The sequence below is a fragment of the Lolium perenne genome, chromosome 4, assembly GCF_019359855.2.
Source record: "Lolium perenne isolate Kyuss_39 chromosome 4, Kyuss_2.0, whole genome shotgun sequence".
NCBI lineage: Eukaryota > Viridiplantae > Streptophyta > Magnoliopsida > Poales > Poaceae > Lolium > Lolium perenne.
This window is the reverse complement of record NC_067247.2, coordinates 158,223,829-158,251,554: the sequence shown is the minus strand read 5'-3', so window position 1 is coordinate 158,251,554 and position 27,726 is coordinate 158,223,829. Positions and strand designations below refer to the sequence as shown.

The window sequence follows — 27,726 nt, the reverse complement described above, 5'->3', positions numbered from 1 at the left end:
ATAGAAGCTCAGGTGTCTTCATCTAGTGCTGTAGCATATGGTAACAATGATTGTAGGAAAAAACTTGCAGCTGAGTTCAAGAAGCTTAATGCTCTTCGCCGGAAACAAGAAGAAAATCCATGTGATCTTGCAGCAATACATGCTTATGAATCATACAAGAAGAAGCGTGAAGAAGAGCGTCAAGCATGCAATATCAGGTTTTGTCCTTCACAACCACAAAGTTTCGGCAACACTTCATTACCGAAAGAGAAAACAAGCATCAGAGCGCAACAATGTCTAGCTGAGGTTAACGCCGTTAAGGTCATTATGTTTGATGATTTATCGGAGGAACAACGTCAATGCTATGAAGTACTAAAAAATAAGCGCAAGAAGGAATTTGAGGTGCTTGAAATTAAGCTCAAGCAGGAGCATAAAGCGTACAAGAAAAAACTTGAAGAGGAAGATCTACAATTTTTCCATGCAATGATCAAGAAGAATCCTCAGGATAATGTTACCCTGGTTGAAGAAACCAAATCCTCTCCTCCATGCAGCAATCAAGTTGAACCCTCTGAAATATCGAAGCAAGAAGAAGAAGCTTTGCATAGTAATAAGATCCATGAAGAAAATAAGAATGACTCAGCTAGTATGGTTAATTCGATTTTAGAAACCAAATCAAAAAGTACATGTGCTGAATCTACTGAATCAAGAGATGCCAGCTTCAGTGAAAAAGATCATGGTGCAACCATGCTTGATTTTTATGGATGCACAGGAGCTTACATGTTGCCCTATTAATTGCATGTCAAAGAAGTTAATGAGCATGAACGACAAGAAAATATAGCCGAACAATGTTCGGTTGAGAAAGAGCATCAAAGTAAAGGAGCACATGATCCAGAAAAACATGAAGACAAGGCGTTAGAAAATAATCCAGAGGTGGGGCAAGTTATTGTTCATGACATACAACCATCCTGTTCTACTAACATCTTCAAAGAGGTATCTCTATTAAATAATTTACTTATTTTCAGATTTGGTCAAAAATATATTGTTCATGCATCTATTAGCAATAGTTTTAGAAGAAACATCAAAAGACCAATCATGAACTGTAAATTATTTGTTAGCGGTAAAATAGTTACCAGGCATATCGGTCAACATGTTGTGCCAATTAGAGAGACCGATATTGACAAATTATCACAACCAAAGCTTTACATATTGTTTCATTTGAATTTTATATCTATGTAGTTAGCTTTGCTTACTTCATACTTGGCTTACATTTGGTTTCAAGTGAGACATATGTGTTACAACTATTTTGGTTTCAGAAATTTAAAGCCAAGGTTATTATCTTTGGAGAAAGCCGATGATAGTACAACAACTTATTCAAACACATCGGAAAAAGAGTGTAAAAATCAACACATAGCTGAATGGGGTGATGTAAAATCTGAACCATTCGGTTGCTTAATTTCAAAGCCGTTTTCACAGCAAGAACGGTTGGAAGATAAAAGGTGTACCTTTAGTTTGAGCATGTGTGATCATATCTTTGATGTATTGTCGACGAGTGATTATATTAGAATCCTTGATCACAATGTTGAGCCATTAGCACAAGGACGAATCTATTGCAAGTTGCATGATTCGTTTGAGCATAGTGCTTATAATTGCACCATGTTTCATAAAATAGTACAATCGGCTGTAGATAAAGGACGATTGCAATTTGTTGAAACACAAACATATAGGCAATCTATTTCGATTGGTATGAATGATCAAAAGTTATTGGATCGGTTACCTATAGCCGATTCATATGATGATGAGAAGGTACACACAGAAGATAATGGGATCAAGCTTTCAAGTGAAGAAATTATTGAAGAGCATGTTGAAGACATTCTTGAAGCTGGGTGTTCCATTGAAGCTACACCAAGGATATCAAGCACTGGGGGGCAACAACAAAATTCAAAGATCGATGAACGCAAAACGAAACAAGACAAAGGCCGTGATAAGCACAAGGGTAAGAAAACTAAAGTCACTTTCGCAGAGTTATTGGAGAAATATAAGAAGGAGAGTGAAGCAAGGAGTTCTTATCGGCCAAGTATTGCAAAGTCGTCGAGATCACTCCCAAGGCGAAAGTCTAAAGACCGGGATTGGCAATGGGAGAAGTTCAATGCAGCAGCTTCGTATCCTCCCTTTAGGCCACCAATGCCAATGTCATGGATACCTCCCTATGGTGATTGTTATCCATATCCATCATGGGATCACAGGTATGACCCAAGGGCACGTTATCCTTCTTACTATAGATCATCTAACCCAAATTATGCAGCTCCAAGAAGGTCAAAATCTGAACAACAATCACATGTCAAAGACCGTTTCAATAAAAAGGAATCGGTTAGGATCTCAACGAACAAGAAGGAGACGGTCAAGCAAGTTTATCAAGTGAAAAAGGATAACCGTAAGTGTGATGTTTCAGATTCGATCTCAGATAAAAAAGAGCCGGTCAGGTTGACCTTGGCTACAGAAGACAAAAAGATGAAGCAAGTAAATGCTGGAGCTCGAAGTGCCAAATCTGAACAAGTAAAGTTGAAAGTGCCAAAGGCTAAGGAAGAAACGATAATGTGCAAAACTAAATCACAGCTGTGATGCCCACTCGTCTTAACAAGCTGGCAAGAGAGAAAGCTGAAACGGCTTAGTGCCGCAAAGCTGAAGACAAAGAACATGGCATGGGTCTCTAAGGAAGGACCTCAAAGTAAGGAGGATGTGCAAGTTCCTATTGCAAGAATAGCGATAAGGATGAAGGAAGAAAAGACCGAGGCTAGAAAACGCTCAAGAAAGAATTTTCTATCATATACTAAGAGGTTTCGGTCAGCACATCATACATATTTTCAGCCATGCCATTTATGCCTATGCCATGTAGCATATCCTCAGGTATGATCAGTTACCCTCCATGGTCTTATTTTAATCCGTGGATGCATTATAATTCTTTACATCATCAAATGGTATTACCAAAACGTTATTCGTTTGGTTAGTTGCAATTTTTTTGCTAATCTGAGAGGCCGAAATGTTTAGATTTCATAATCAGAGTTGTTTTATTTTTTTTATTTCGGCTATACATACTTTGGTGGATGAATTATACAGGCCTTTGAGGCAAACAACACATGACCGATACTTATCCAATCGCCCTGAGATAATTATCTAATCATGGACGATGTGGCGTGTTAACATCGTCCCTAGTCCTATTAAAACACGAGACAAGGTGATACACATATTGAGGCTTCTAGTGATTCATTGGTAGTAGTATAACAAAAATCCAAGGTTTGCCAATGTTTCTACGAATCACTTAATATGTATCTTGATAAATCTCTAGATATATTTTCTACCTTAGATTACTTTAGCATTGCTCATATATCTAGGCAAGACATTTGGAATGCAAATGAGTTAGCACAACAAGCATCTGGCTACCATGTTGATCGTGGCGTATCTTATATATCTCATAGGCCGATGTTTGCTCTCGCTATCATAGGTAAGACCGAATTAAATCCCATTGATTCGGTCACTAACGAAGGATCTAGTGCAGGTGAACAAGAAGATTGGAAAGACCTATTGTTGAATATTTGCAGGATCCTAGCAAGAGGACGGACATAGCTGTTCGGCAGATGGCTTTTAAGTATGCATTAATGGACGATGAGCTTTATCACCGAATAGTTGACGATATTATTTTGAAGTGCTTGGATGAAGATTAAGCAAGAGTCGCCATGGGAGATGTACATGAACGTATTTGGGACATCCATCAATCGTCAAGATGAAGTGGTTGTTCTCAAAGGTGATTATTTAAAGAAGTTCTACCAAGGTGGCAACCAACCTGAACATAAATGGCCGATATAGAATTATCGTCCTGAGAACCAATGGCCGATGGAGTGTTGACATCGTCCTGAGCAAAAGGTGGAGAAAGTTATTTTCTGGCATGCAAGCTCTGCCAGAAAACAGGGGGGCATGTGTTGATACTCGTTTTGGGCCGATGGCTAATCAAGAACATAATTCGGTATTCGGCGTGACAAATATATTACTCATTTAGGAGACACCATGTCCACCATTCCAAGTTGTGCCATGATCCGGCTTGATAGCCGATTATGCTAGTAGTCAGAGGTGATCTCGAGGATCGATATATGAAGGCGTCCACTAGATCTCATTTAACATGACCTCAAATGAAGAAGTGATATAAACGAAAGTTGTGCGTCTCCTCGAAACAAGCAACTTTGGTTTTTGAGTCATCGCGATCCGAGTTAGTATGCGATTTGTGGAGCTAAAATACTGCTGGAACTCAAATTACAAGAGGTGGACGCCCGATCATAGAGGCCTCTAAGATAGGGCGCGAGCGGAGTTGGAGCCAGTGGCGGAGCTAGAGGAAACTCAATCAGGGTACACACGTATGTAATTTGTGTTGATTTGTCTCACCAGGGTGCACAAATGATTGGTTATGGGGGTGCACACACTGATTTTGCAGCTAATTGTAAGGTAAAAACAAGAGCTACCCTGGTGCATGTGCACCCCCTTGGCTCCATGGAGCTCCGCCACTGGTTGGAGCACAGGCGAAAACGTCGGGATTTATCGTTTTTCTTGCTACCTCGATTGAGCGATCAATATCAACTCGGATGGAAAAGTAGTCAACATGAAAGTTCTTCGTTTTTTCGAGGCGAACAACTTTGTTGTTTACAATATTTTGATTTGAGATCGTTTACTGTCTCGAAAAGGGCCCGCAATGTGCAGATACGTTTTTGACCGAACAGTTATAGAAAGTTCGGACCAAACCATCCGAATTGGACCCAATCTAGGGTTTTGGACGTGAATTCAACCCTCCATCTTGCACGGAAAGTCCAGCCGCCCTTTATATACATGAGGGGTGACGGCCGATTGAAACAACACCAATCGAACAAATCAATCTACTACTTTTTCGCGTTCATCTATTTTTATCTCTCTCCCCTTGTATCTTCCTTCTCGTTCTTCGTTGTTCTTCAGGATTGGAGGCTGCGAATCCACGAGGTCCTAGGGGCGGTTAGGCCGATCTAGGGCAGCCCATAGCCGCCGCAAGCCCTAACGGGGTCCCCCCCGGGCAAGCGGGGTTTCGGGTCTCAAAAGAGCCCGCCGGATTTCTTGCGTATCGCGCTTCCGGCAAGCCTCCCTCGGCGCGTGCTGCCGCGCATCGCGCTCGGCGTCGAGGGTAAACGGAGACGTGTTCGTGTGCGAACACCATTCACCTTAGTTAGCCAACTCATCCCTTTTTTTGTTGATCTTGCTGTCAACGTTTCTTTTACCGGTTCGAGTTTTTTTGTTTGTTCATGGAAGTCCAAATGAATGATTTTATGGCCCCTAGCGCGGCACCGCAAAAGGAGTCCTTCTTTTCTTGGAATAATAGCCTCCTTTACTGCAGAATTAACTGTTTTTTATATGTTTAGGACATATTTACATACATTTGATGGGTACCTCCGTGTTCATTTTCAAAATTATAGTACCACCAAAGAGGGTTACTTGTATTGAATATCCTTGTGGGAAAAAATACCCAAAAGAATTAATAGGGATTTCATTTCATCAACAACAAAGAACGGAGTTGATTTTTTTTCTCACAAAATAGCCCCAAAATCAAAGGTAACTGGTTCGTGGGGTGACACTGCAGGTTGCGTACTGCAGAGGGCATCAATCATCCTCCTCAAAACACCAGGGCCCTGGGGCGACACAACATAGGGGCCCTTGATCACAGTGTGGAGCTTCCCTGTGCAGGGGGCCATTGCCCCCCTACTCCATAAAATTCGCTAAAGATATCTCTAATATTCATCCAGAGGTTGAAGGAGAGGCTTGCTTGCAAGCTGGCAAAGAGCATGAAGAAGTCATGCATGGGCTCCATGCGCTCAAGCAGCTACCGAAAAGCCGGCAGGAAGGCATGCCCGCCGTTGTCACGGGTGGGGATGTTGTCCGCCCAGTCGCGTGACCCATATTGCTTTACCGTTCAGCTGGGACGGTAGCTCAGCTCAGCTGTAATAATGCTAGAATTTCTCTCTGAGGCTTGAGCTCAGATCCTTGCCGGGACATATGTGACGTGTGCGAAAAAAAGACCTAGAACAAAACACAACATAAGACGTGTGATATTCACACATCATTTGTTTTCTGTGTGCAAGCTACACATTGTCATGTTTTGGGACGAAAATTTGTAGATGTACAAAATACAACATAAGACATGTCCATGTATTTTTCACAATTTTATAAAACTTAGAAGTGTAGCATGTGATATGAGGCGCGTGCCCAACTAGCAGCAAACCATAGTGTTCCGGTCGAAATTAACTTGGTGTCCTATTCCCTCTGGGTCACTTCCATCACACGTTCAGGTACAGGGATGGGAGCACGGAAGAATGCAGTGATAAAGCCCCCGCCGATACAAGGTCAACAACATGTCATGGACAAAGGTCCATGTTCAGGTACTGTAACACCATCCAAATATTCTCTGCAATCTTTTTCTGAGGAGGTTTTTATAGATCGGGCATATAAATTAGGAGTTTCCCTTGGTTCTTCCCCTTCAAAGGTTTCGAATATGATCAAGAAAATAAAGGACGATGATCACAGTCGTACTATAATTATGTTAACCAAGAACTTAGTAGATAAAGATTCAGAAGGGGGGTTACAGCAGAATGAAGTGTTCGATCGAGCTAATGCGTTAACTACTGACTTCATAGATGAGTCTAAAAATCTGGGTCAGGGGGAATTGGAACCAAGCATACAGGAAACTAAGATAATTAAAGTTTATAAGAGAAGGGATAAGGTGAAACCAAAAGTGGTACGGAGAAGCAGCCGTCTTAATAAAAATAAGTGTTTATCGTAATGAAAGGAAGCTTTTGGAACAGCGGAGGTTTCAGAGATACGGCTAAGCATCTGTTTGTTAATGAAACTATTCGTGATTATAAGTTAGATTTTTTTGCAATACTAGAATCAGGAAAGGACAATTTTTCGGCCCCTTTTTTGAAACACATTTCGGGTGGTCTAGACTTCCAGTGGTACTGTGTACCTCCTATAGGTAGATCAGGGGGTATTCTAGTTGGAATAAATGCAGATACCCTCGAAGTTGACAAAGTGGTTGCGGGGGATAGATGTGTCAAATTTTACATAACTTCAAAAGGCGACAAATTTAAGTGGGTATTGGTAGCTGTTTATGGAGCGGCTCAAGAGGAGCACAAACCCGCATTCCTCTCGGAGTTGGTGAGGATTTGTGAGGACGAGCCTCTGCCGATGCTTGTTGGAGGAGATTTCAACATCATCAGACGTCCAGAGGAAAAGAATAAAGATAATTTTAATGCGCGGTGGCCTTTTATTTTTAATGCGATTATTGAAAGTCTGGACCTTCGTGAATTAGTTCTTTCAGGTCGGCAATTCACTTGGGCTAATCGACGTGATGACCCAACATATGAAAAATTAGACAGAATATTGGCTAGTGTTGAATGGGAACAGAAATTTCCGTTGGTAAGTGTGAGGGCCCTAACTAGATCAGGATCAGACCATACTCCCCTTATTATTGACTCGGGTGATCAAGCATATAAAGGAAATAAAGTTAATTTTTCATTTGAATTATCTTGGCTCAAAATTGAAGGTTTTTTCCAAATAGTAGCTCAACAGTGGGCTTCCATATCTGTAGGTTCTAATTCGATGGAACGGTGGCAAAATAAAATTAGACACCTTAGGAGTTTCCTGAGAGGTTGGGCTCGGGATTTGAGTGGTCAGTATAAAATTGAGAAAGAGAGGCTTTCTAAAATAATTGATAACCTTGATAAAAAAGCGGAGACACTTCCACTAAATGAAGAAGAGAGAATATCGATGCGTGTGGCAAATGAGACTTTAGCTAAATTACGGCGTAGTGAGGAATCAAAATGGGCGCAGCGGGCAAAAATCAAACACATTCAGGAGGGTGGAGATAATACTAAATATTTTCATTTAATAGCCAATGGTAAGAATCGAAGGAAAAAAATCTTTCAACTTGAGCAAGTGGAAGGAACAATTGTGGGTCAAGAAAACTTGAAATTATATATTTCAGAATATTATAAAAAGCTTTTCGGACCTCCTATGGATAACTCTTGTGTGATGATTGAGTCCATGAATCAGGATATTACCCAAATCTCTGTTGAAGAAAATGAATGCCTAACTAAGGATTTTACGGAAACTGAAATTTTTGAAGCCATCATGCAGATGAAGAAAAACAAAGCGCCGGGGCCAGATGGTTTTCCGGCGGAATTCTATCAAACTTTTTGGGAGATAATAAAAACGGATATGCTAGATATGTTTGTGAGTTTTCAACAAGGCGAGCTACCTCTTTTTCATCTTAATTTCGGAACAATTATCCTTTTGCCGAAAAAAGAAAATGCTATTCAAATACAACAATATAGACCCATTTGTTTGTTGAATGTGAGTTTTAAAGTTTTTACTAAAGTTGGAACTAACCGTGTGGCACATATAGCTGAAAATGTTGTCCAGCCGACACAATCAGCTTTTATGCCTGGCAGACATATTTTGGAAGGTGTGGTTATCTTGCATGAGACAATACATGAGCTCCATAGGAAGAAATTAGATGGGGTTCTTTTAAAAATTGATTTTGAGAAAGCTTACGATAAAGTAAAATGGTCTTTTTTACAACAAGTGTTAAGAATGAAAGGTTTTGCGCCAAAATGGTGTGCTTGGATAAAAAGCTTTATTGAAAAGGGTAGTGTTGGGATCAGAATTAATGAAGATATTGGACACTACTTTCAAACGAGAAAAGGGCTTCAACAAGGTGATCCGATGTCACCTATTCTTTTCAACATTGTTGCAGACATGCTAGCAATTTTGATTGCGAGAGCGAAAGAGGATGGTCAGGTAGCTGGCCTGATTCCTCATTTAGTTGACGGCGGGGTCTCGATTCTACAATATGCGGATGACACTATCATTTTTATGGAGCATGATTTAAACAAAGCGTTAAACATGAAATTAGTTCTATGTATTTTTGAGCAACTGTCGGGTTTAAAAATAAATTTTCATAAGAGCGAGTTGTTTTGTTTTGGTAAGGCCAAGGAGATGGAGAGTGACTATAAAATTATGTTCGGGTGTGACATTGGATCAGTACCATTCAGATATTTGGGTATCCCGATAAATTTTCGAAAGTTAAGAAATGGGGATTGGAAACCAGTTGAAGATCGATTTGAGAGAAAATTAAGTAGTTGGATTGGTAAAATGCTTTCTTACGGGGATCGTCTCGTACTTATTAACTCTATTCTCACAAGTCTTCCCATGTTTATGCTTTCTTTTCTTGAAATTCCAAAGGAGGTTAGGAAGAGATTGGATTATTTCAGATCTCGTTTTTTCTGGCAAAGTGATGGTCATAAAAAGAAATATAGGTTGACAAAGTGGAACATAATATGCAGGCCGAAAGAACAAGGAGGGTTAGGAATTGAGGATTTAGAACTCAAAAATAAAAGTCTGTTAGCCAAGTGGCTACATAAACTTATTAATGAAGAGGGTATGTGGCAAGAGTTGTTGCACAAGAAATATTTAAGTTCTAAAACTCTCTCTCGTGTTTCGCTAATCCAACTGACTCACCTTTTTGGAAGGGACTGATGAAAGTAAAGGATGAATTTTTTAAACGCGGTTCGTTTCAAATAGGTAATGGCCAGAGTACTAGATTTTGGGAGGATATTTGGCTAGGACAAAGGTCTTTGGCTAGTGAATACCCATCTTTATATAACATAGTGAACCACAGGAATGTTACTGTTGAGAATGTGTTATCAGCCTCACCGCTTAATATCAGCTTTAGAAGAACCCTGAATGATTATAAATGGGAAAGATGGACTCATTTGTTAAATAGATTAATCATGGTACAACTCTCGGATAGCGAAGATACTTTCAAATGGAGCCTCACGTCCTCTGGTATTTATACGGTTAAATCCATGTATATTGATTTGCTTAATGATAACTCTGTTTTTCTTAATAAATACATCTGGAAGATGAAGGTACCTTTGAAGATTAGGATTTTTATGTGGTTTCTTCAGAAAAAGGTTATACTCACGAAGGATAATTTAGCCAAACGTAATTGGCAGGGGGATGTGAGATGTTGTTTTTGTGATCATGAGGAGAATATACAACACTTGTTTTTAACTTGTCCGTTCACCCATATGATATGGAGAATTATTTACATGACTTTCAATATAACTCCTCCTTTAAACATCACAAATTTGTTTGGGAAATGGTTGAATGGGGTGCCCAAAATAGAAAAAGCTCATATTAGAGTGGGTGTATGTGCTGTTTTATGGGCGATTTGGAAAGTTCGGAATGATTGCATCTTTAACAAAAAGAGTTTCCCATCATTTTTGCAGGTCATTCCTTTAGCAACACACTTGATCCATATGTGGTCCTATCTACAGTCGGTGGACGTGCGACTGGATATGGATATTGGGTGCAACCGCCTGGTTATGGTTGCACGGGATTTCTACAACCGGTGCGGATGGTCTGCTGATAGGCGTTTGGAATGCTGATGCAAAGAAGCTTCATGTTGCTATTCTTTTTTAGATGGCTCATTTTTGTTGAGACCCTTTGTGATCCGTGATTTGTAATAAGTCTTTAGTCGTTCGTGTGTACAACTGGATTTGTTTTAAATCTTAATAAAGCGGCCGTATGCATCATTTTGATGCAGAGGCTGGGGAAACCCATTTCGAAAAAAAAAATCACACGTTCAGGTGAAATTCGTACTCACAATGCAGAATGTGCAAATGAATGGTGGCTGGCCAAGTGGCGTGAGACTATAGTTGAGATCCCTGCTTTGGTCTTTGGATGTCACATACCATCCCAACCACACCGGATCGCAACCACCAATGTAATCCAAATCGTGTTAAGGAAAAGGAGAGAGTGGAAGGCAGTATCGCCATCAGATCCTGGTGGGGGCGACGGGCAATGGCAAAACAGCAAAGCAGCCTTCAAATCGAAAAGGAAAAGGGTAGAAAAAAGGGTATAATGCCAGCACTCTGCTACTAGCTTGTTAGGCTATGCATTATTTGCAGGAGACCAAGGTCAAGATTCTCATGCGGATCATGTCCCTAGTGGGTTGTTGTTGTTGGTGGTGGTGCTGCATTATATTACCTCTCGCCCAGGGCACCCCGATGGCTGCTCCTGCTTGCTTGCCCATCTCATCATCCATGTGCCGTTTTTGTGCTACTTGTGTCGCTCTCGTCCCATGCCCTAATTGATGGACTAGGCGACTGGCCATGCATTGCGATTCACTGGATGGTGAATGTGTAGATATATTTATATTGCATGGCTGCCTTATATATGACATGAATGGAGGTGAAAATTGGATTGAGCATCTTTTTGTTCTAGCGACCGATCTTCTTTCCTGATGTATCTTCGGTTCTTGTGAAACCGGGATATGATTCAACATCTAGAAGAAGCTGGTACTACTTCTTTGACACGAGACAAGAGGAGGTCAGGATCACTATGCAAGTCTCCACTAATACTCCACCTATCTTAGATTGGATTAGGTAATCTCCTAGTGTTAAGATAAATAAATGTCTCATGTTCAACAATGGATGCACACTTTCGGTTTGTGTCTTCCAAGCAAATAGTTGAAATTCGGAGTTTAGTTGTTTGCTGTATGAAAAAGGTAGGGTTGTTCACTTTATTCATTTTTCTTGTCGTAATCAAGCCTTTTAGGTTAATGACTGGAAGGAAAAGCAAACCAAGACTTGAATGGAAGTTGGAGTAGTAACATCTTTCACACGTGTTAGAGAGTTTGGACCAGTCAAGAGCTAAAAGGTTCTCTATCTTAAGCTCTAACATCATACTTAAAAGCGACGCCTACTCAGATTATGGCTGCATTTTGAGCAAAATGTTCTAACAAGTTAAATTTCAGCTACTTTTGCAGCTCTTTCAATATGAATACATCATATTCTTGCACATAGGCATAGCTCGGCTGTCACATGCAAGAACAGTGCAAGATTCTTCAATAATTAAGGGCAAACCTTTCTCCAAAGAAAAACAAGATCAAACGACAAAGATCTCATCTAGCAAAAAGCTAGAAAGGGGGCGCTGATACACAAAGAGTAAATTTGTCACAAATAATGGCTGACAGGCAAGCAAGCACACATTGTGTCGAGAGCCCACGGATCAGTGATTGTGATTAGGCTTATCTAACTACTGCCACACACCCCAACTAATAAGCATCCGAACTGAAAAAAGAAAAGAGATAATATGAGTTAACATGATTATTTATATTTAAAGCAAATCTAAGTATCTATTTAAGCCAAGACAGCAATATAAAATGGAAAAAAAACGATTTTCAATAGGCAAAAGACAGCCTCTGCCATCTGAATGGCTTAGCCTTTGCTTTCCCACTTCTTTATGTAAAACAATGCTATATGTTTTTAAAATTGCCAAACTACGTACCCTACCACCCCCTCAAAAGCATACACGACCACATAATTTGTGGGACTCCATACCCTCCTTTTCAAGGTCCAGATTGGCATCATTACAAACGCTTCAAAATGCAAAGTATATATTTGATTGTACCCACAAAGTAACTGAATATTGTTTTGTGTTTTTGAGACATTCCAATTGCTACATGTTTATCTATGTTATCTTGATTGTCTTGTCTGTAATAACTTTAAGTGGTTGTAAAAAGCGTTGCCAAAAGTTGTAACATGGAGAATATGACAATATATGGCATGAAAAAAAAAGTATTTAGGAGTTGAAGAATGGACTTGCATCAGTCCCAATGCAAAATAAGATTAACTTAACTAACTAGCATGATGATGTATGTGCATCCAGCTAACATGGTCTAGATGAACGTACTCGTACAGAGATTGTACGAAAGAGACGCGATTGCTTCGAATGAGACATCCCATCATGACATACACATCGAGCTTCAATTTCAAATTCTTTTTCTACACTACAACGATACTATGCATCCAAAACATCCATAGTTGTACGACTACTCCCTAGTCAGATATCTAGCTTTGTTCTGACTTATCGATAGTGTAGATGAATAAGGCTTAGTCACCAAATCCTAGATTTGACAAATAAAGTTAGTCAAGATTGAGCGAGCTGAATCAAGCTAAGTTCACATTATACACAGTTATATCATCTTTTGAATACCCCGGGAAAATCATGATTCAGCCACCGGCTCTTATAAAATAAATGAGTTCAAACTTCATTTATGTTTTATCGAGCTGAATTTTTTTTTTTGGTTAACTTGACCTAGTCACTATCAACTTCATATGTTCAAAAATGACATTCAAAAAATGACTTAAATAAAAATGCAATTGCTAAAAGGGTTATGTGTTATGTGGCAGCGCCACAATGATATATATAACAAGTATCCAAGTGCTGGCAATGCCATGTTTTTTTTTCCGATAAGGAGCATATATTAATATCACGGAGATACCAATTACACTCAGCCTTTAGAACAACGTAATGCCTATGCACACAACCAAAAAAAAAGAGAAAAATTACAAAAAAAAGCCCCACTACAATGATCAAATCATTGAAACAACAGCCCAAACACCACAGGACAACACCAGAAGTTCAAGTTCTCCAAAAGCGGCGCCTCAAAAAAGGGAATAGAGCACAAGCACCGTCGCCGCCCGATCATAGATCTTAGATTTTCACCCTGAAGAAAGTTCTCGCTCTCAACACAATGCCTTCAACAAGGACATTGCCAGGCACAACCAATTAAGGTCAGACCTTGAATTTTCACCCTGAACGATAAAACTATGAACTTCTTTTGTGCAGTCGCCCCCACTATCATGCCTCTGTTCCAACTCATGAAACATCTAGCCAATTCCTCATCGCCGCCTAGACTTGAACCGTCATTTCCATACCTCAGATCTTGGCTTCCATGACATTCTCCGCCAGCACCATGAAACGAGAACATGCTCCACGATATTAATAGCCAGCAGAGCTTCGAAGCACTACCTCTGAAACCAAACGGTCAGAGTAAAACATGGGTGCGCACGACTGAATCTCTTTTGAACCAGCAAACTCCAGGCATGATGCGCCCAGTGGAGTTCGCCGCCGGAGCCTTCCGGAACACGACACTTCAGCCAGTTCGATAACGACAAGCATCAAACAGACCATCACCTTAGGAGATGAGAAGGAACCCTAGGACCACCTCCTTTATTCGAGTGGAGCTTCTCTAAGAGATGGCAATCCAGAGTGATGTTTTGCCGGCGTGGCCAAGCCAACATCAGAACCCGCATCTCCCAGTTTCTATCACATGTTTCTCAAGTTTCTTTCACATATGCCAAATATGGCGATGGTGTATATTGGATTAACCATATATTTTCCATTAATAGATAAAGTATCCAAAACAACAAAGTTTGTCCAGGGTTGGAGTCTTATTTGTGCATCTACAAAAGCTATTTCTCTCGAAAAAGGGAATGTACGCAGCCTCTGCATCAATCGATGCACATAACCATTTTTATCGCTACATTTTCATATTTAGAGTATATAGTCCACATACCACAAAAAGAAACATAACGATCCTATGAACCATGAAATTTGCAAAAAGCTGTATAGGGTAGTGAACTTTGCCCGATATGAACATGTAGGTCGCTAAACTCGCAAGTGTGACAAACCCATGAATTAATTTTAGTTTAGAAGGTTGGGTCATAAATCACCTATGCCCTTTTTTCGGTGTTGATGTCACAAGTTGACTAGGTGGTTCAACGATCGCGGGGTGTTGTGTAGTTCATTTTGCGAGTTCACTTACCAGATTCATTCATCTCGAGGCGTTTCATAGACGACCAATGATTTTTTCCCTCCTTTTGATAATATGAGAGCCCGATATTAGTGTTGTTGTGCTAGATAGACAGTTCCTTGCTCTCTTCCTGAGGGGAGACGAGGAACCCTATATTTTCTCCACCAACCTTCCCCTCTTACCCCTCGCCTCCATCGGAGGATGCGGTCGGACGAGCATCGTGTTGCCAATAACGAAGACGATTTCCCTCCTGCGACGCGTTTCTTCACCGTGGGGGTCATCCGCCTGGGCGGTAGAAATTCATCACTGACACAGTTAGTGCGTGGTGGAGAGTGTTGGCATAGGTGTATCGGGGTAAACCATAGGTCTGGATCACCGGACTAGGTGGCGGCACCACGATTTCACTCTAATCTTCAAGACGTTGTCTAGGCGGCGACACACCATGGGCGTGCCTGATGTAACGTTTAGAGATGCTGGCCTTCCTTATTTCTTCGGGCAAGGCCGGGGGCAATGCCCTAGCTACGGCCGAGGGCGTGATCCTTCAGGTTGCAATGTCCATCATGGCGGACGGAACATAGGCGACGCCTTCCTCGAGTCCGGCCAAATCCCGCCATCTACTCGTCGACTCCTTCTAGACACACGAGGAGAGGGTACATTGGTGTGGCTAGCCTTGTGCTCGTGGTCGTGATAAGGTGGAGTCTTGGTTTAATGTGCCACGGTTTTGAAGCTCTATGCCCGGTCTCCTCGCCATTCATCGTAGGTTTTTGGGTAAGGTGTATTTTTACCGTCATACTGTTGCAGGGGTTTGATGTAACCTTTTGTAGCCTTTTTTTTTTGTGTGGTTATCGTTGTATCTACTATCTTGGCCTTTCTTCTTGTACTATGAAAATTCATTCCCTCGGTTGTAAAACGGTATAGATGCGGTTTGGATCAAATTCCTAGTTTACCCTGCCTGTTTGTGCAGGAAATGATGGGCGTCTCGGGAGCCGTGAAGGTGTAAAAAGATGGAAAAGATGGTGGTAAACAAAGCAAAGCACAACACAACACAACACAAAGCGAGAGAGAGAGGGGAAAAAACCCTTCTCGGCTCTCTCGCAGACACACAGTGAGAAATGCGAAGCTGAACTGCACACACACAGACAGAGAGAGAGGAGAGGGGCAGCTAGCGACAAAGGCGATCTCGTCGTCTACCCGCGGGAGGCCAGGCCGACGAGGAGCCTCCCACTGGCAGCTGGGCTCCTCCCACGCCGCGCACCGCACCACGTCACGGCCGCCGCGATGGCTGCGCGCGCGCTGGCGGCGAGGACGAGGAGCGGCGGCGGCGTTCCGGCGGCGGGGGAGGCGGTGAGGAGGGGCGGCGGTCTCCGCGCGAAGCAGGCCGGCCGGGCCAGCTGCCGCGGCGCCTAGACGCCCGCGACCCAGCTCATCTCCCGCCCTCGCTCGCTCTTTCAGCTCGTGGTTTACTGTCGTTCTCGCGCCGTCGACGAACGGCGGCGGCGGCGCTCTCCGGAGTTAATAGCGTGCTAGGGTTTTTGGTTGCTGGCGGGGAGGAGGGAGTGCCCCGTCGAAAGGCGTCGTCTGAAGGCGCGCGCATGGCGGTCGGGGACGCGCTGCGGCGGCTCTGTGAGGAGATCGGCTGGTCCTACGCCGTCTTCTGGAAGGCCATCGGCGCCGCCGACCCCGTGTAAGCTCCCCTCCGCCTCCATCTCCACCAGCCTTTTCTGCTTCCTCTTCTGTAAGTTTGGATTTCGGTATATTTGCTTGTTTGAGAGTGTTGGAGATTCGAGTAGCTCTGCTCCCCATTTTGTTGACATTTGGCAATGGTGTGTTTGAGGCTGCGGCTGAGGACCTTGCAAATCAGGCTCTCATTCCGTGTAGCGTCAGGACTCAGGAATTTGGTCTCTGCTATCACTGTTTTCTTACCTGCATTTTTTTCAATATCTTCAGGCATTTGGTGTGGGAGGACGGCTTTTGCGGCCACACGCCCTGCCTCGCCGGATCTGAGACTTCTCAAGCTCCTCCGGCCACCGAGCTAGGGTGTGATGCTGCTGTTGACACCATTTGCTCGCTCGTCAGGAAGGCCATGGCCTCCCAGGTTCATATCGTCGGAGAAGGGTAAGCAAAGCATAGCTGTTTTTTCATCGTTTGGTCAGATGCAATTTCACTGGCTGATGCAAATGAGACAATGCATTGCGCTTCCGATTAATGGCCGGCTCCGCCTCTGACTTTTCAGGACCGTGGGCCGTGCTGCGTTCACCGGCAATCATCAGTGGATCGTCCACCGTACCGCGGGTGATCACGGGCTTTCATCCGAGGTAGTACTTGCTTCCTATGCCACAAGTGCTAACCGATTTCGGTTTTCTGTGGTTAAATTCTGCTGGGACATCATTTAAAGCAGCAAGCCAGGGAATTTATATCCATGTACTGGGGGGGCCTTCTGCTTGAAATTTTGGCATTCAGTGGGCTGGAAAATAAGTGGCACTGGGATATGGTTGTTGTAAATGAATGAAAGTTTACATGGGTCTACTGTTTGCAAAGGAATAGTACATGTGAATGTAGTTTGATTTGTCTTCAGTGTACCGTACTGCTAGTGCTTCGTTATACTTGTATTTTTTGTATTTTGACTCACTTATTTTGGAGATCTTACGCTAGTCTCACCATGGTAGGTTGCTTCTGAGATGGATTGTCACTTCAGAGCTGGCATTAAGGTGAGTAGAGTTGAACATTCTGAGTGGTAATTTATCTATAGTGGTGTGCTTTTGGAACTCAATAAAGTTTTATGTTCTGCAGACTATTGCGATTATTCCTGTGCTACCACGCGGCGTGCTACAGTTAGGATCTACTGGTGTGGTATGATATCCATACTTTACTTCAAATGCATTCTACAAGTGTAGAGCGATCGTGTTTCCCATATGTAATAGGGTAAATGCTCTATTGTGTGAAGTTTGTAACTGTTACACTATTGTACTATATATGTGACGTAGAAATTATTACATTCCATCAGGGAAGCTTTTGATGTGTTCTGCTAGAGCGTAGCAAGAACACCTCTAAATGTTCTGCGGTGGTATAATCAGAATGTTCTGTGTTGCAAAGGAATACCTAGTGTTGGCATGTTTTCCCAATAGAGTGCATGTCTTCTATTGTGTAGAGACTGTTTTAGAAAATAGAAGCAAAAGCTCTTGAAACCGCAGCGTAAAATGGTTTGATTTCAGGTTTCATCATTATCAGTTTATCATTGCAGCCTTGCTAGAACTTCTATTCTCCATATCTTTGAGTTAGTAACCTATTATTTTTGGATTCTGGCAGGTCACGGAGAACACAAGTTTTGTGATGCATGCAAAAAAATTGTGCTCTCAGCTGAACCAGCGATCAAGTATGGCTGTATCTGCTTCAGTAAAAAGTACTTTGAGTCAGTCGCGCCCTCTACATGGTACCTCGAACATCCACAATGCAGACAGTTCCTCAAAGGTTTTCAGTCAATTCCCAGCTACACGTGAACAATACAGACATGCTGATATCGCAATTGCGTCAAGTAGCAATTCACTAAATGCATCTTGGTTTGAGGGCACACAACAGAATGGTCGAACACTTAGAGAGCATATTGTCTGTGCTAAACCCAATGGTATGTTTGCACAACAGGTGTCTTATTTTGACAGTGGACTTGGAAGTAATACACAGAGTGCTGGAGTAAGCTCTGGTTTGATCTCATCGAGCTTGGCATCAGTGAAACAACAGCAAGTGTCGATGAACAACATTGGGCAGTTAGAATTTGGTAGCGGTACTGAATTGGCGAGAAATACTCTGCTAAAGTCGCTTGCTTACCGAAACCCTTTTATACAAGAAAGTACCAACATAAGTCCGCCACATGGAAGAGTTGACGTATACCATGGGACTACCGGTCATGGAAGTTATAATTTCCTCCCTGGGGGTGCCAGAGTTGTCAGCGCTAACTTATGTACCAGTGCATCAAGTCAAGTGTCAGAACAAGGAAGCCATTCCACTGCAGGAATGTTACTGCAGAAACAGCCTCCAGTTTCTTGTAAGGTTCCCCAATCTTCTGAATTCACCATGAAAATGGTGAACCAAGAAAGAAGTTCATTTGAAGCTCATCCACCTGTATCTTCTGAAGTTGATGTTCAGGTTTCTAATGGCTTGAATGGCATTTGCCAAGGGAATCTGTTGAGTAGGTCATGTCATACGCACCAAAGTCAAAGTGTCAGTAGAGTAAATGATCCACATCTTGCTGTTGCGAGCACACAAGGTATGAAGAATGTGGACAGTCGCACGCTGCCAGGTATGCCCAGTGAGACAGCCCACTCATTGCTTTTGCAGCCAACGTGGGATAATGACTTGTTTGACATACTTGGTCCTGAATTTCATCAGCTCTGCCACAATTTGGATCCTAATTTGGTCCCATGGTGTGATGCAAAATCTCAGAGTTCAGATAGAGATGCAACAGATCCCTCGATTTGTCTTGATTCTTCTCCACTCTTCAGTTCGCTAGACAATGACATTCCCTATTCTGGGATCTTCTCACTAACTGATACTGATCAATTATTGGATGCTGTCATCTCAAATGTCAACCCGGGTAGTAAGCAGAGTTCTGATGATAATGCTTCTTGTAAAACTACATTGACTGACATTCCAAGCACTTCTCATATTGGTTCGAAAGAGTTAAAACAATGCGACTCGTCTGGTATTCCTCCAATGGTAATCAAGAATGAGTCCGCACAGATTGTTAAACAGCCATATTACTTTGATAAGACTGAGGATGGTTGCCTTTCCCAAAATAACGGAGCACAGAAATCTCAGATACGTCTTTGGATTGAGAATGGTCAGAACATGAAATGTGAAAGTGCATCAGCTTCTAACAGCAAAGGTCTCGATGCACCAAGCAAGTCAAATCGAAAGAGATCTCGACCTGGAGAGAGTTCTAAGTCACGGCCAAAGGATCGACAGCTGATACAGGATCGTATAAAGGAGCTCCGAGAAATGGTGCCTAATGGGGCTAAGGTATCCTCTTTTATTCTTGCTGATTTTAAATATCCATTATGACCAACTTGTACTTTGAGTTGCACATGTGAACTCGAGAGCAGCTGCAGTGTTGTGATATCAATTGTTATGTCATTTGTGTCAGCAGTGTAGCATTGATGCTTTGTTGGAGAAGACAGTTAAGCACATGCTCTTCTTGCAAAGCGTCACAAAGCATGCTGACAAGCTCAAGGATTCTACTGAATCTAAGGTATGGGCATGCCAATTATTAGTTCCTCTGTCAGGTTATACAATAGAAAGCTAGTTTGTGGTTAATTTGATGTGGTTGGGCTATATAATTTGCAGCTCTCATTAGTTTGAAATATGTCCTTATGTTGTCAAGTGTTCTTACAGATACTTGGCAGTGAGAATGGTCCGGTATGGAAAGACTACTTTGAAGGTGGTGCAACCTGGGCGTTTGATGTTGGCTCTCAGTCTATGACATGCCCAATCGTTGTTGAGGATCTCGACAGACCTCGTCAGATGCTTGTGGAGGTAAAGATTCATGATGCTACTGTATCTTGTTTTTTGTAATCTCATATTTACCAACAATCGCATGCAATTGTGGTTCAAATTTGTTGACATGGTTTTTCTGCAGATGATTTGTGAGGATAGAGGCATCTTCTTGGAGATAGCTGATTTTATAAAAGGACTTGGGTTGACCATCCTGAGAGGTGTGATGGAAGCACGTAAAAGTAAAATCTGGGCACGCTTTACTGTTGAGGTAATACAGCCAGATGTGAAATATGTCACCGTGTCATTAGAACTATGGAATGCTGCTGCTGATTCTTTAACGATGCATGTTGAATGGATTTCTATTGCTTTACATCCCTGCCTATGTTTTAGCTTGCTGGTTGTAGCGAATGTTGAATGGATTTCTATTGCTTTACATCCTTTTATAAAATCTTTCAATACAGGCAAACTGACTTGAGTATGTTCAATTGTTCATACAGGCAAATAGGGATGTAACCAGAATGGAAATCTTTCTATCTCTTGTACGCTTATTGGAACCTAATTGCGATGCCAGCGGAGCAGCCGAGAACTCCAACAGCGTAAAGATGCCCCTCAGTTTGGTTCGCCAGCCAGTCATCCCAGCAACAGGTGGTATCCAGTGAAAAGTGGAGAGAACCCTCCTGAAGTCAATTAAGTTTCAAGTGCTATGAGCAGCAGGCTGCGCGGGACTGGAGTCGAACGCTTTGAATTCTGCATCTGCGCGCCATGACTAGCATTGCCAGCGCCACTTGCTTTTCCGGTGACACCTTGCCGCGCTGAAAATTTACATCTCTATCGTCCGAGTCGAGGAGAGTGTTTACACAAGATGCATTTAATAGGGGGCGTTGATTCAGCAGATGATCAGTAGGCACTGTTGTCGCTTGTACAATCTTAGTTTTGTTTGGTACTTTTGTTTTGCGGTATATTAGTGGGTTTTTTACCGGATGGAAATTCTTGAGTTGATTTGTGTAGCGTTGATAGTGTAAAAGCCCTTTGTAAGTCCTCTTCAGACTAGAAGCTGAACTGTTAGTATGATCCAGCGATTCCTAACACTGACCTCTGAGAAGCTAGATTTTGCTGTGTGAACAGACTATGCACCATTACTTCCATCAGGTTTCTGATACGCTTGTTTGTTTCCTATCAACATTCATCTTATGTGATGTCCAGCAATTCTACCATGATCTCTCTCTATATATACTGGCACACTAGAGACTTGAGATGATTCTTCTCTTCACTACATTCAGGCATTTGTGTATCAAGAGGGGTAAGCACTCGACTTAAGTATGAAACAGAGGACTTTCTTTCTCTTGTGCTGCAAGAAATAAATTGTCTGTAGAACACCTGAGCTCTAAACGATACCTGGAAATGTCACTCATGGAAGAGGAAGAACAAATGAATGAAACATGTACCACTATAAGAGGCAACAAGATATGCAAAAAAAAAAAAAGAGTGAAGAGAAGTACGGGAACTACATTACTATATTACAATATCCAAAAACCAATACTCAATTCTTTCAATTTAACCAACTATACCGCATACACTTCCAAGATCCCAATTTCCAATGTTCCCATATATACTCCGTGACGTATTGTATACCCCCCATCCCCACTATCCCTATAAAATCTTGTAATCGAAATGTTTGGGTTTTAACTACCTTAACTAACCTATAACTATATACAATGTCCCATTGTTTACATAGTTACACCCCCAATGACCTATAGAGGTCTAAGGTTCATGGCAGCCTAAGCATGCATGTCTAGGCCTTGACCCTTTTATTTCTATACAAGCCCTAACTTAATGATTAATCGATTTTTTTTTGGGTTTTGATTAATTGATTGCGCTATGTGTATGATGATATATTCGTACTAGGCGACGTAGTCTCCCATGAGTTGAGCTGCGAAGGACTTTGTGGTCTGCATGTTCATGTCGTAGCCGGCGGTGGCGCCGCCGTTGTCGGCGCCGTTGCTGCTGCCGCCTCCCATTAGGAACGACGCCGTCTGGTCGCCGGCACCGTGGGGTAGGCCGAGCGTGAGCGAGACGCCGCCGTGCTGACCGGCGTAGGCGAACGGCGCCTGGTCCGAGCCGAACTGCCCGTACGGGCTCGGCGCGAACAGGGAGTACCCGCCGCCGCCACCGTCGACGTCGTCCTGCTGGTGGTGGTCCCTCGCGCCGGCGCCGCTCTCCATGAACTTCATGAGCAGCTCCCGGTGGCTCACCTCGTCGTGCTGCTGCCTCGCGGCCGCGGCGGCCGCGGCCTGCGCGTGGTGCAGCGCGGCCACGTCGTACGACGGCGGCGGCTGCTGCTGTTGCTGCTCGACGTTGGCTGCCCTCGCCTTCTTGAACCCGCGGCCCTGAAGCCCTTCGTCCTCATCCTCCTCGGCGTCGTAGAACCCCATCGGCACCCGGTGGTCCCCGGTGAGGCCGAGCAGGGACGCGTGAACGGCACCGCCTCCATCGAGCTTGGATCCGCCCTCCGTGCCTACTGCAGACGCTCTGGCCATTGATCTCGGCGTCTCGTTCGCGCCGTCATTGACGTCCGCTTTGCCGCTAGGGCCGGACCTCCCCGCCTCGTCGGCATTGGCGGCACCGCCCTCCTGCTTCTCCTTGGTCTCCTCCAGGTACATCTCCTCCACCATGGGCTTCCACAACCTCACCCTCGCGTTGATGAACCAGTTCGACACCTAAAATCATCAAGTCGGAAATCAACCCACCGTAACAGTAAAACTACTCAACATCATTTTGGAACTGGCCGTCGTTTGATCAAGGTGAAAAGAAAAAAAAGGATCGGTGATTCGGTGATAATTCCGATCATTTACCTGGCTCCTGGTGAGTCCGGTCTGCTTGGCGAGCATGATCTTGTCCGAATCCTTGGGGTATCTGCATGACGAGACGAAGGATCCGATCAACCAATGAGAAGACGACAGGCACTAGGACAACGAGCACGTACGCGCCTGTTTTGGGCGCGCACGGCCATACGTACAATGTCGTACATGCGTGCTTGTAAGCATGCAAAACGCATCATGACACACTGTATGTCTACCTACGTCGCATGTCTCTCGAGTCTCGATTCACTCTACTCTTGCTAGTACAACTACATCGTCCTTTTTTATCATGATAATACATCTCACTCTCTCTCTCTCTCTATCCATGATTAGTTCAATTATCGAGTTCATAATTGTGCACGTACTCCGTACGCCATTAGCGGAAGTTCTACTACTATCAGTGAAGAAGAAGAAGAGAGCTTACGGGTGGAGGAAGTGCTCGAAGAGCCATGCGCGGAGGATGGAGACTGAGCGCTCGGGGAGGCCGCGCTGGGGCCGCCACGCGCTGCTCTGCATCATGCCCAGCTGCTGCAGCGCCCGCTGCTGCCGGAGCTGGTGGTCGATGTACCGGAGCCTGGACCCGACGCCGCGCCCGCCGCCGGCGCCCATGTCGGCGTCCTCCTCCCCCAGGGCGCGGCACGCCGCCCGCACTTGCGACGCGATCGCGTCGCGGAGGCACCGGAACTGCCGCGAAATGGTGCGCAGCGCCAGGGACGTGTACGTCCGCGCCGACCCGGCCCCCGCCACCGCCTCGAACGACGACGACACCGACGCCATCTGCTGGTGGTACTGCCGGTACCGCTGCTCCACCTGCCATTCCACAGACCAGCTACTTAGTTCGTTTATTAATTAGTGAATTGATTAGCGCTGCTACTGCTAACCACCACAACAACACTATCTCCTTCGATTAATCTCTGTTTGATTATTGTATATAATCAGACTGAGTTCATGATGATGGATCCTTGTTACAAGTATACTATTGCTAGAAAACAAAGTTCCCACATTTCGACCACAGCTTGTAAGATCAGTTTACAAATGCGTGTTACAACAATTCAATTGAATTTGTAAAACATGGTGGGACTCCTCAAGAAGCTAGCACCAGCCGGGCCAAATGAAAAGCCACACTGCCAAACTGGCTTTTGCTGGCTTCTCAAGAAGATAGCACCAGCCAGGCCAAACAGGGTCTGGCTACCTTTTCGTACGTAATATAGGATTAAGCTACTGAGAGAAAACAAAAAGGGTCACGCATTTGACCAGGCAGCAAATTAAAGGTTGTTTGTACTGGCCTCAACAAACAACAACCAGAAAGAATTGTAATATATATGTGCATGAATGCTTTTCCTATCGCCAAATATTAGTTAATAATATCACTAGAATATCTATATGTAACCACCTGTTATTTACTTATTTCACTAGAAGAAGTAGAAGAGGATAGCCACTTGTTGGTGTTTAACTAGTATACACATATTCTGATGACTTGTTGCTTTTTGATCTTTACTATACATACTTTCCATTTCTTTACTATCACACCTGAAATAATTCTTTTAAAAAATTGGTGTAGCTATGATTGCTTTGTAAAAAGACCACATTGATCAGTGATTAACAATTTTTTTAAAAACCTGAAAATCAAAGTGATGTACAGACGGGGAATAGTTGGTACTACAAGGTGGCAAAACATGATTAATTAAGAAAAGGAAAAGGGGATGAGAAAAGCTTGGAATATCCAGCAAATCAAAACTAGGCTATCCCAACAACTGTGTGTGCACGCTGTCACTCATCTTTCAGAAAAGGAAGCAACAAAACAAAGATAGCTGAAAAGCAAATGACTCACATCCTTTCAATAACACTTGCTAAAACTATAGAGGCAAGGAAATCTCACAACCATCATCAATCTGACACTACCGAATTCAGAATGCGTGTTGAATTTTCAGACAACAACAAAATTATCAGATTGGTTTTACAGGGCCATTCTCTCTTTTGGAGAAAAAGGAACAAGAATGAACTGGAAATAATGTCCGAAGAAGAAATAGCAAGAGAGAAAGAATAAATTTCCATAAATCAGTCAATAGTAAACCTCCATAAAGCAAGTATTAACTTAATTTCAAGTTAAGACAAAAAAAAGTAATTAGTTAAAGTGTACTTAGGTTACTGACCTCGTCAAGCATGTTAACCAGCTTCCCTTTCTTCATCTGCAGCTCCTGCCGCTCGGCCGTAGACATCTCCGGTGCGCCGCTGCTCTTCGACCCGCCGGCACCATCCTCCCCACCGCCACCGGACATGCCTTCGGAATCCTCCTTCTTCCTCACCGACGCAGCACTCTTGGCTGCGGAGGCGGCCCTGGCGGCTTCGACGTCGTCTACGCCCTTGCTCACGCTCACCACCTCGTCGAGCAGCTCCTGCGCCGCCCTGAGGTACTTGGAGTTCATCACCATCTGCCCCTGCGACGCCGCCGTGGTCACCCCAAGCTGTTGGTACCTCCCTTCGTCGCCGGCTACGGCGGCAACCGTGACAGGCGGCGTCTCGCGGGACGACAGGCTGAGCACGGCACTCACGCCATGAGCCTGATGCGTTGGCGGCGACATGACATCGGTGCCGCTGGTCGTGGCCGGGGTCCATAGGTTGTATCCCGAAGGGGCCGCCTGGAGAGGGATGCCGACGAAGTGTTGCCCCGACGACGGCGACGCCTGGTGGGCGCCGAAAGACGCCGGGGTCATGGAGCTAACTGCCGAGTTGAGGAACATCATGTTGGTCCCTGAGGGCGCGGCGTCGCCGAAGCCGCCGGCGCCGTAGCTCGGGTTCATCAGGTAGAGTGTCTGCAGGCCGTCGCTGCCGGCCTGGTGGATGTCCGTGCCGGCGCCGCCATGGTAGTACGCTGCCATCTCGATCGACGGCTCGTATATATCGGTCGATGGCAAGGTCTTGGCTATATGTGTACGTATGTGCACTTGTGGCCACCAACTAAAATTCTTCTTGAGTAGATGTCAAAAATAAATCTCCTTGAATAAATCTCTCGTTCAGTTCTCTCTCTTCAATTATCTTCTGCAGAGCTTGTTGAGGCTTTGACCTGTCAAAAACAATCAAGTGCCAAGAAGTTAAGGACATGTATAGGAAGATGAAAAGAAGTGATTTTTCGGATGATTTGTGAGGAATAATAAAATTGGATCCATGCTCCATTTAGAGAGAGAGGAAAGAGAGAAGTAAGCTGCATGGCATGCCATGTATGCATGGAAGAACACCCCAATACTATAGCTGTATGCTCAAAAGCTTTAGAAGACGAGAGGATGAGAGAGGGACTAGAGAGAGCGAGATGTGTGTGTGTGTGGAATAGGCATCAGTATCACACAAATATAAAAAATAGGAAAAAGAGAAGGTACCCATCTTCATCAAGTGATTTAACAAAGAAACCTGATACAGATGTCAACGCAACCAGCACACATCATGAGCTTACCTCAAGAATCGATGCAGCTCATGATCAGCTGCTTGCATGCACACGTGCCTAGCTTGCATATAAGAAATCTCTCTCCCTCTCTCTCTCTCTTCTCTCTAAAAGAGCATGAGAGGCGAAGATCCTAGAGAGAGGCAGGAGGAGAGAGGAAAGAGGAACAAGAAGAAGAAGAAGAAGAAGAAGGTATCTAGAGCATGAGATCACTCATGTCAGTGTTTAAGTACCTGCTGCAAGTTCCTTTCCCTTTTGCTCTCTACAGAGAAGACACTGGACTATATATCTTTTCTCTCAAGATCTCCTCCAGCTGAAAGGGAAAAGAAGAGATAGATAGATAGAGAGAGGGAGACCGATTGGTTAAGTCTTTAAGAGAGAGAAAGTGAGAGAGGCCAGAGAAATGAAAAAAGTCCAGGCAGTGGAGGAGGGATACCCACCTCCCACTTCCATTATCTTCACAACCCCCACACACGCAGCTTTTCCCCCACTTCCTCTTTTATTTTCTCTCTCTAGCTACCTACAAGATTTTTTCTCTTCTCTCTTAATTTCTCTCTCATCAGGGGCTAGCTAGCATGCATACTAGGTGTGGAACTCATCTGTACCGTTTTGGCCTTGTGTCCAGTTTCATCAAACATGACAATTCAGAAAGGACTAGTCTCATACTGTGTTGTAAAAGCATGAGTTATTGAGTTGTACCCTGTAATAATATTCACATTGGACTTCCATTTACTTGTATAAAATTATCATGCAAGAAATAAAGGGATATAGTACTCCTTATAAGCTGATTGCCCTTTTTAAATGGTAATCGATTTTGTGAGCAATTGGATCTAGATAAAACAACATATCCTTGTTCGTGATCCACCTTCGCAATCTCCCTAGTTCTTGGACGGTTCGACCTCGCTACCTTCCGCACCACCGCATCCACGTCATCACTTCTAGCTTGTCATGCTCAGCGGCTGCTGCTGCAGTCAGATCCAAGCCGTCCATCTAAGTCCCCTTGTCCAACCCTAACCCTCTCCGCTTCGGCAAGGCCTCCTTGCTCGGTTCCGTTGGTAACACCATTTTCATATTGTCGGCGGCATTTCCTCGCTACCATAACCACTCTCCCATGTTACTTGGGCTTACATCCTGCAATTCATAGCCTTTTTGCGGTTGAAGTTGTCCACATTTAAAGAAAATAGTCCTAAATGCGCAAATCGGTACTCCCGCTGTCCTGATTTACAGGGCATGCGCGC

At 43.7% G+C, this 27,726-nt stretch overlaps 2 protein-coding genes across 4 annotated transcripts; one reads left to right on the top strand and one right to left on the bottom strand.

Moving 5' to 3' along the window:
* Positions 1-15,754: 15,754 nt before the first annotated feature.
* Positions 15,755-21,374, top strand: LOC127294275 (transcription factor LHW). 2 transcript variants are annotated; one of them, XM_051324058.2, is made up of 10 exons: positions 15,755-16,391; positions 16,655-16,822; positions 16,941-17,022; positions 17,374-17,415; positions 17,498-17,557; positions 18,014-19,720; positions 19,848-19,949; positions 20,093-20,233; positions 20,337-20,462; positions 20,692-21,374. In XM_051324058.2, the coding sequence occupies exons 1-10, from the start codon at positions 16,300-16,302 to the stop codon at positions 20,851-20,853; spliced, it is 2,682 nt and encodes an 893-aa protein (XP_051180018.1). In that variant the 5' UTR covers positions 15,755-16,299; the 3' UTR covers positions 20,854-21,374. The 2 variants fall into 2 exon arrangements, with proteins under 2 accessions (XP_051180018.1, XP_051180017.1); XM_051324057.2 differs by having other exon boundaries at positions 19,845-19,949.
* Positions 21,375-21,719: 345 nt separating this feature from the next.
* LOC127294276 (BEL1-like homeodomain protein 1) lies at positions 21,720-26,895 on the bottom strand. 2 transcript variants are annotated; one of them, XM_051324060.2, is made up of 5 exons: positions 26,722-26,895; positions 25,206-26,116; positions 23,477-23,862; positions 23,047-23,107; positions 21,720-22,911 (listed from the first exon to the last, which is right to left on the bottom strand). In XM_051324060.2, the coding sequence occupies exons 2-5, from the start codon at positions 25,929-25,931 to the stop codon at positions 22,096-22,098; spliced, it is 1,989 nt and encodes a 662-aa protein (XP_051180020.1). In that variant the 5' UTR covers positions 25,932-26,116; positions 26,722-26,895; the 3' UTR covers positions 21,720-22,095. The 2 variants fall into 2 exon arrangements, with proteins under 2 accessions (XP_051180020.1, XP_051180019.1); XM_051324059.2 differs by lacking the exon at positions 26,722-26,895 and adding an exon at positions 26,501-26,702.
* Between the last annotated feature and the right edge of the window lie 831 nt (positions 26,896-27,726).

Coding starts and splice junctions, on each gene's coding strand:
- LOC127294275 (XM_051324057.2), top strand. CDS start 16,300: ATGGCGGTCGGGGACGCGCTGCGGCGGCTCTGTGAGGAGATCGGCTGG. Junction 16,823..16,940: donor GTTCATATCGTCGGAGAAGG/GTAAGCAAAGCA, acceptor CTGACTTTTCAG/GACCGTGGGCCGTGCTGCGT. Junction 17,558..18,013: donor AGTTAGGATCTACTGGTGTG/GTATGATATCCA, acceptor GGATTCTGGCAG/GTCACGGAGAACACAAGTTT.
- LOC127294276 (XM_051324060.2), bottom strand. CDS start 25,931: ATGGCAGCGTACTACCATGGCGGCGCCGGCACGGACATCCACCAGGCC. Junction 23,108..23,476: donor TTCGAGCACTTCCTCCACCC/GTAAGCTCTCTT, acceptor CTCGTCATGCAG/ATACCCCAAGGATTCGGACA. Junction 22,912..23,046: donor CCGGACTCACCAGGAGCCAG/GTAAATGATCGG, acceptor TGATGATTTTAG/GTGTCGAACTGGTTCATCAA.